An 8,979-nucleotide genomic window follows, 5' to 3' on the forward strand; every position below is an offset into this window, starting at 1 on the left:
CTGATTGGGCTATTTTGGCTCAATTAATAGAACTGTTTCCAAGTCCACTCGAACTTTGCTGATGTCAGAATGAAGGAGGCGCACCGTTTTTAGCACCCAGTCGGAAATGCCCGTAAGGGGTCACCACACGTCTGTGTAACAGGACAGAGGGCAATTTGGTTTGTTCATTGTATGATATAATGCGCCACTCACCATTGGGAAGCAGTTGTTCATATTGTGTGGGCTTTGAAGTGGAAAAGCTCTTTTTTGGAAATATTGTGAGCAAGGCGAGGCTTAAACACCATAGCCAATTTTAGAATTGCCATTATTGTAGAAAAGTTTCAACTAGGACACTCCCCATAGCTTAAGTAGTAAGGGAAATATATTTAAATTATATCAGTGCAATAACTTTGGTTGTAAAACAAAGAATCCTAAAAACAAAAAACCCTGAAAAACTCAGCTGAAACTAGAAAATACTTACATGTAACAAACTAAAAATCATATGGTAAACAATACTTCAAAAAACAATTAAAAGTATTTTAAAAACCCTAGAATACCCTAGTATTTTTTTTTTTTACATATACTGTACATATATACTGTGTGTATGTATGTATGTATGTATGTATGTATATGTATGTATATATATATATATATATATATATATATATATATATATATATATATATATGTATATGTGTTTTTTTTTTTTCTTTTTTTTTTTTTTCTGTGCCATATTTCTATTAGAAGGTTGCTGTAATCTTGGTACACTTAATGCGAATTGTCTGAACTGATTGAATTGTTTGTGTTGGCAGTGTATACTCAGGCCATCAGTCTATATTGGTTCCTCCTCTGGAGCTGGAGAGCAATGCATCTCTGTGGTTGTCTGCTGTCAGTCTGTATAAAGTGCGAGTGACATTCTGCTCATACTCTGTCATGGAGATGTGCACCAAAGGCCTGGGTTCACAAACTGAAGCACTGCGGGTCAGTCACAAACTGTCCATACACACTGTCACCCACCAACACATACAGAAGTGTGTTACATGTAACATTTAATGTCCAGAGAATTTATATGGCATACATAAAAAAAAATTCTAAGGAGTTTACTGCTGTTTTGCACTAAATTTACCCTCAGACATCAATAAATTGTATCTAAATATGAATGCACATAAACTGCATAATTTGTTGCTTAGACTATATCACCAATCCCAATCACAATGTGTAGGCATTTTCTAGTTTCTCTAGTTTAGGTTAAAATCAGTTTTGTGAAAAATTAAGGAGCCTCAACTTTGCAGCAGTACTGTTAACCGCCCTCTCTACATCTGCAGTTAAGGAATGTGAATCTGTCATGTGTACGGACCTGCATGGTGGTGGCAGAGGAGCGTCCCCGCATCACGCTCACTCAGTCCTTCTCTAAGATCTTCAAAGACCTGGGCCTCTCCCCACGTGCTGTCAGCACCACCTTTGGCTGCAGGGTCAATGTGGCCGTTTGTCTTCAGGTGAGTAAAGGGGGTGTTTATAATTATTTTCTGTGTAGAAATAGAGTAGAGGTTCTGGTAACTTCCATCAGATTATTTACTTAAGCTTTTAAAAGGCCTATTCACACCAAGCGGGACATTTTGATATCAAGAAACAATGCATCTTCATAGACCTGGCTTTACACCAAGTGTAAAAATTCCCCTAACATTTTATACTTAACAACCAATAAAAGAGAAGCTGTTTGGATCTTGTGTCCAGAACAGGTTTTCAGTTTAATGTTGCATCGTTAAATTTTAATGATAGGTTGTATTTTACATTAAAGAAAGTAAAATCTGTACTGTTAGATGGATTGTTTTCTGCATTAAAGCATGTGAATCAGGCACTCATCCCCAAAGCTAATGAATATTTGAATTACACTTGGTGTGAATAGTTTTTGTTTGAAAAAACTGAATTGATTTTCTGCTGCAGTCTCCATCGCTTTGTCGTGTCACTCTTGGTGTGAATATGCCTTCATGTTTTTTTTGTTTTTGTTTTTTTTACAATTTCTGAATCATTGTGTTGTATTTGACTAGTCTGGATGCTTGTCTGTAACTGTGTGTGTGTGTGTGTGTGTGTGTGTGTTAAATGTGTTTGTCTGCTGCTCCATGCCCTCTCGTCAGCCCAATAGGCTGGGCAATTTGGCTGAGCAGGTATTGTGACCCAGACGGGGACCACAGGGGTGCTAGCTGGGGGCTTTCAGGATGCTTGTAACGCCTCTGCTTTTTGTGTGTGTGTGTTTGAAATGAAATGCTCATGTGCATGACAAGAATGAATTCCTTTGAGTATCTGAGATTATTGTAATATGTTTTATTTTATTTATTTTTGCCAGAGCTGTTGCATACAGTACCATGTTTTATTTCAGAATTTTAAATATAACTAAATATATTAACTGTATTTAATATCCAACAGTTTTATTGTTTGTTTGGTATCACAACAAAAATTTGATTATTACATTGTCATTGTTATTTAAAAGTATATCATTTAAAATTTCATTCAGAGATGTTAATATTATACAATATCAACATAATAGATTATACACAAAATAAAAACAGTTTTATTATATGTTTGGTATCACAACTAAAAGCTGGATTCTTAATATAAATGAATTGCATTTATTATTTAAAAGCATACATTTAAAATTTCAGTCAGAGATGTTAATATTACACAAAATCAACATAGATTACACACAAAATAAATATTATATTTTTATTATATTGTTTTTAAAATGGTACATTGCTGAAAATGTTTATTTATTTTTAAATACAGTATTAACACAAAATTAATCTCCGTCAAAGATCACATCAGCCTAATCTCATGAACATTACATTACCGTGGCATCAGTAAAATGTTGGGGGGCCGGGGGCGCCAAAAGCGAGTGAAATAGTGTCGTAATCAGTCAAGGTTTTGAGGTGAATATTAGATGGAGGTTATAATGAGTAAAATGTACCTCCCTGACCTTAAACTTTAACCTAAACCTAACCGAAAGTGTTCTTAAAGCAAATGCGACTTGAAAGCACCACTTCTGAAGCAGCCACGTCATTTTATGCCGCTTCAGTTACACTTTCTTCTCATGTGTCAGCTTGCGTACTTGACTGGGCTCTAACCACTGTCTTCCGAGTTCAAAGTACAACATTCTATCAGGTGAGCTACCACGGAAGCGAATTACATTGGAATAAGTAAATGTAGGTGGGTTTGTAATACAAGCGTTAAAATGAATCGTTTTTCAAATGAATCATTAGAGTAAAAGTGTGTCCATATCATAACATAGCAGCATGTGAGTAATAGAGCAAAAATTAATTGTTTATAAAGTCAAAATCAGCAGCTGTAGTCGTGATTTGAGTGAAAGTGAATAAAACGCACAGTTGTTGTAACTCCTCTGGTGTTAATTTCACATTGACAGTGCTCCATATGCTTGGACAGATACATTTGCCTGCTCTGCATCCTACCGTTCACAGCTTTATTTGCTTAGTCCTGCACTTATACTTAGGCTGTGCCAAAGCAAAGCTTGTAGCCACTCATGTAGAGTATAATTGCTGATTTACATGCAGTTTTTTTCATTACAAGTGTTACAATAATGACCCAGGTCATTGTAACTACTGAAACTCGTTATTCTATTCTGTAAAGTTGTAGAAGAAGGTAGAGTAAGAAAATAATGGTTTAAGTATTTACAGTGCCTGGTGTAGTTGTGCCAGTAAAGAGGAAAACAAACCTTTACAGTTAACAAAAAATTAGGACATATTTCTCTCTGTTCTATTGTAGTGACCCTTTTTTGGCCCTTTTTTGTGGTGAAGTGTGTAATTTCTGCAGCACTAGCATCACCAAACAGAATAGCATAAATAATGTTTTCAAACTGGTTTCCCAAACCCTTCCCCTGTCTGCCAGGTAGTGCTTCGCCAAACTCAGGCTGGTTGGGTTGCGAAAACAGAGCAGTTTTTTTTTAATCCTGTATAGTTGTAAATTGGCATAAAAAAATTACACCCATCACCTTTAAGAAGCTGTTTACATTTTGATAATCCTAGTTGGAGGGCCCTGTTGTGTCACCAATTTTTCCTTCCGTACAGCACAACTCTATGTGTTTTCTTGGTGTTTACACTCTATTAATAGATGAAGATTTTTTATAAGTTATCAACCCATTTCTTAAAAATAATAGTAGCTGGCATTGTCTATGCTGATGTGTTGGTAATTTATTTGTGAAGGCTCTGTGCAGATTTGATAATTTTCATGTCATTATAAACCATAAGTTATATCTTCAAAAAGACAGCTTCTGGTAAATGGCAACTTGCAGATCACATAGAGTGTTAGTGTCTTTAGGTACTGTAAATACCAGTATACTGTAAGTACTGAGTATGTCTTGGCAGCTATAGTATATTCTGTCTTCCAACATCCCTCTGCTCTTTGTTTCCAGGGTACCGCTGGGCCAGACCCCACCACAGTATATCTAGACATGAGAGCCCTTCGGCATGACAGGTGCTATTACAAACCCTAATGTTTTATTTAAATCATGTATTAAGTTATTAGGTATTTATATTGAAGCTCAGAGCTATTGTATGACTAGATACAAAGAGTTTTTTTAACCAATGAATGACTATAAGATTTGTCAAGTTTGATCAATTTTTAATCTTTTTTCATGTGACTCAGGGTTCGATTAGTTGAGAGAGGCTCACCACACAGTCTACCACTGATGGAATCTGGGAAGGTGAGAAACCTCACACGTCAGCTTCAAATAATATAATATAAGAGATAATGTACAGTCAGCGGGGCATTATCACAAGTAAACAACAACAGTGATCAGCTTGGGGTATGTAAAGTTTCATGTCTGAATAATTTATGTTTTTCACCACACAGATTCTTCCTGGAGTGAAGGTTATAATTGCCAACACAGAAACCAAAGGACCTTTGGGAGATTCTCACCTAGGAGAAGTAAGTTTCATCCTCGTCATCAATCAGGAGATCATCCAAAAATGTCTAAAATTAACAGTGTTCGTAGTTTCTTTTTTTATTATCTGATGTATTTCCTGTTATTTTGTGTAGTGAATTGATGGGACTGTATTTGAATTTTAAAACAGATCTGGGTGAGCAGCCCCCATAATGCCACAGGATATTATACTGTTTATGGGGAGGAGGCGTTACATGCTGACCACTTCAGCACCAGACTGAGCTTTGGTGACACACAGACAGTGTGGGCTCGCACTGGATATCTCGGCTTCTTGCGTCGTACGGAACTTACAGATGCCAGTGGAGGTATGCATTCAATAAGTAAACCAGACACACACGCTATTGTCCCAGTTAAGGATATTTCTGGGGTTATGGTTTATTTTCAGTTGAAATTCTTTCTAATAATACATTTTGGTAAGGGACTCTTAACATTAAAGTTAATAATTGAATTGAAATTTGCATGTACTATTCGTCCTTTACATTTTTGATGTTTACTCATATCAAATGCAACACACTAACAAAACGTTGGTTACCAGAGAAACCCATTATTTTATACATTTTTCTAGAGCGCCATGATGCCTTGTATGTGGTTGGGTCTCTTGATGAGACTTTAGAGCTGCGGGGAATGCGTTATCATCCCATTGACATTGAAACGTCTGTGATAAGGTCACACAAGAGCATTGCAGAGTGGTAAGCTATATTTCTAAAAGGTTTTTCTTGTACCTCATAGAATCAGATTTTAATGGATAACCTTTATATGTAACACTGTAATCAAATCACTTTTTGACATGTAAATCGTTCTTCAACTATAGCACTGGTTTGAAAGTGTGTAACTTCTGCACCATTAACTGCACCAAACGAAATTGCAAAACTGGGACTCTTAATTTGTTTGAGTGGCCCGACTGGACCGGCCTTAATCAATGATGTGAGTTTGGTGCGTGGCTACCTGTTTGCCCAATCAATGGCAAACGAAGGAGTGTTTGAAAATAGGGATGCCACAAATGAAATTTCTGGGCTGATACCGATTACCGACCATTTAACTTTTTGTGATTTTAACCTTTTAAACTGTATCTGCCAGCTAAATAATTAAAAACAATCCACTTAAAAACAAAGTTAGTGATGCTAAAAGACTTCAGCAGTTCTTAACTGCTGCTATTTAAGATGTGGTGGATGTAACATGAAGCAGTGACTATATTATAGATGTATGATGACTTGAATGATGCATAAATTGCATCGTTTCCACGTATGGTATGTATGGTAATCCTTGTAACAAATTATTGTTGAAAATATCAGATGTAATTCCAATATCAGTGCGATAATAACATTTTGATTTTCCCAGTTATCGTCCAATAATATATTGGCTGCCAATATATGGTGCACCCCTATTTGAAACTTGTTTGAAAACAGTAATTTATTTTTGTAATTATGTTTGGCGACACAAGTGGCACAGAAATTACTCACTTTTAAACACTGATGAAAATAACTCTTATTTTAACTATTTATGAATTAACTGAATACATTTTTTTTAACTGAATTAAAGATAACTAAGTACTCTTTTTCTCTCTCTCTCTTTCACTCTCCCCTCTCCTCAGTGCTGTGTTCACATGGACTAATCTGTTGGTGGTAGTGGTGGAACTCGAGGGCTCAGAACAGGAAGCTCTGGATCTTGTGGCGCTGGTGACTAATGTGGTTCTGGAAGAGCACTATCTTATTGTGGGGGTTGTTGTGGTGGTCGACCCTGGAGTCATTCCCATCAACTCCAGAGGGGAGAAGCAGCGTATGCATTTGCGGGATGGCTTCCTCGCTGACCAGCTGGACCCGATATACGTGGCTTACAACATGTGAGAATGTCTAACATGGAGGAACAGAACCAGATGCCAGAAAAATCTGCATATGCAAACATGCAAATTTACAGAAGAATACAAAAGAAGACTTAGGGTGAAAGTCTGGACAGTTTTGCCTCTTGACTTTCTCTTCCACAAATATGAAGAGTCCTTGATGGAGCTATGCAGTTTATTTTTTATATCAAACTGTGAGAATACCTTGAAAATCTAACTGTAACTCAAGTGTATCAGGGCAAATGACTGCAAATACGGATTCATTTCATGATTTCTTGTGTGGCATAACTAGGAGATATTATTCAAGCACACTTGTTCTGCACATATGACACAAACTGGTTTTGAATGTTCCTGTGTGAGGAGGACTTGCCCTATTGGGCAAAGGAATGTCTGATGTCAGAAGCTGGATGCAGATTCTGGGAGCAGTGTGCAGACCATCGCTATGTATTACAGGGGCATGTCAAACTTTGTAATGCATTTCATTTCATAGCATTACTATCAGCATCGGTTTTGTTTGGTTTGGTTTATGCTCTTTTTATTGCGGCACTACTGTTACGAAATAGAATTGCAAAAATAATTGCTATTGGTTGAAACTGTCTGTCGTTGTCCGATCAAACAGATAGTCCCACCCCAAACTCATGCCATTGGTTGAGACAATGTTAATGCATCAGTCTGGTTGTGATGCTCAAACAAACAGAGATGTGTTTTCAGTACAACGACATAACTCACTGCTTAACTACCATAGTACGATGCATCATTGGAGAAATGATCTAGCTATTCACAATTGTTCCCTGAATCTGTTGTAACTATGTCGCACATCCATCCTTCGAACCATGTTGGTTCAACATATAGAAGGGGTGGAGTAAAAATTTCTGTGCAGATTGAATGGATGTCAAATTAGAGGTTGTTTACATGGACACCAGAAAGCCGGTTATTGCGAGAAAGCTCCTTAAGACACGAAAGTGGCATTCGCATTTGTATGCGTAGTTGCCGTTCTCTTTACCCCTGTATACATGCGACTCTGCAGCCTAAGTAAGCGGTTTTCTCCACAGTAACATAATTTCACAAATATGGTGTTAGAGCACGACTTTGCTCTTTTTTCTTCTTTGCTTCGCTTTATTTCCTGATGTCCCATAGTTGCTGTTGTATTTGTTGCCTTATCACGACCTGCTGCTGCTTTGTGCTGCAATAGTGGTGTTTCCCTCTTACGTCATACTCTGGGTTCATACTCATTTGAGAACATACAAAGATGCACACTCTTTAAAAGCCTGTAGGAATGCTGCTTATGCATTTACATGACCACATAAGCTGCATTCTCCAACCGAAATCAAGACGAGTTATTGGCATATGGAAAATGGCCAAGTGTACGTGACGTTTCAGGAAGCCGCTTTCTGAAAAAACACCGGAATTTGCAGTTTTCCTATGTGCATGTAAATGATTAATTATAATTATTACAGAATGAAAGATATGTACTGTATGGAATAAAAGATACAGTCTCAGTGAAGTCAAATGATGTTAACACTGCAATCTAACCAGAAACTTCTAACCAGTGGTGGAGAGCTGTAGTTCCAACCACACAACTTTGCAATGCTCTTGCAATGTTTGTATGGAACTACGGTTGCAGTAGACACCAAATCATTGAACTATGTTGGTAACGACAGAACTTGCAACTTTAGTTGGCCAGCAGTGCTTTTGGGAAATGTACCCAAGATCAAATGTTTTAACAGAGCCACAGAACCACAATGTTTACACTTTTCAGGGCAATCAGTAAATATATTGCCCTACAAAGCCAAAACACAGTAACTTCACTGAAACAGATAAAAATGCTTTAAAGTTCAAAAGATTGTCCAGCCGAATGTGAATTATAAAACAGTCTTTACTCCGTTTCTCTGATTGTAAACATAGTTGAGCCAAACCCGTCTGTTACTGGACAGATCTCAGTCCAAGAGTCCTGATTTTGGTCAAAGTTAACATTTTAACAAAATGGGTAGTTACTGTGTTTTGCCTTTGCAGGACAGTATATTTTTCTCTGCATTTTAAACTGGCATAAGTTTTTTTAACATTGAAAAATTACACACTTCACCTTTAAAATGTATTAAATATTTTATGAATATTTTATCAGAAGACCAAAAGGCAATAAGGAGTTGGATATCTGAGGTTTTTATATATATATATATATATATATATATATATATATATATATATATATATA

General features: G+C 36.8%; 1 protein-coding gene across 4 annotated transcripts in view; it reads left to right on the forward strand.

The window, feature by feature from the left end:
* The window catches only part of LOC127447743 (disco-interacting protein 2 homolog A-like), a 206,306-nt gene extending 197,362 nt beyond the window's left edge, over positions 1-8,944 (forward strand). For 3 of the 4 annotated variants that reach the window (XM_051709775.1, XM_051709777.1, XM_051709778.1), the window contains 9 exons: positions 792-960; positions 1,305-1,475; positions 2,115-2,144; positions 4,400-4,461; positions 4,633-4,690; positions 4,840-4,914; positions 5,061-5,235; positions 5,496-5,619; positions 6,522-8,944. In XM_051709775.1, the coding sequence (XP_051565735.1) occupies positions 792-960; positions 1,305-1,475; positions 2,115-2,144; positions 4,400-4,461; positions 4,633-4,690; positions 4,840-4,914; positions 5,061-5,235; positions 5,496-5,619; positions 6,522-6,774 (1,117 nt within the window). In that variant the 3' untranslated portion in view covers positions 6,775-8,944. The remainder of the gene's footprint in view (positions 1-791; positions 961-1,304; positions 1,476-2,114; positions 2,145-4,399; positions 4,462-4,632; positions 4,691-4,839; positions 4,915-5,060; positions 5,236-5,495; positions 5,620-6,521) is intronic. The other variant, XM_051709776.1, reaches the window with a different exon arrangement.
* The last annotated feature ends 35 nt before the right edge of the window (positions 8,945-8,979 follow it).

The sequence above is a fragment of the Myxocyprinus asiaticus genome, chromosome 11 (genome assembly GCF_019703515.2).
Source record: "Myxocyprinus asiaticus isolate MX2 ecotype Aquarium Trade chromosome 11, UBuf_Myxa_2, whole genome shotgun sequence".
Classification (NCBI taxonomy): Eukaryota; Metazoa; Chordata; class Actinopteri; order Cypriniformes; family Catostomidae; genus Myxocyprinus; species Myxocyprinus asiaticus.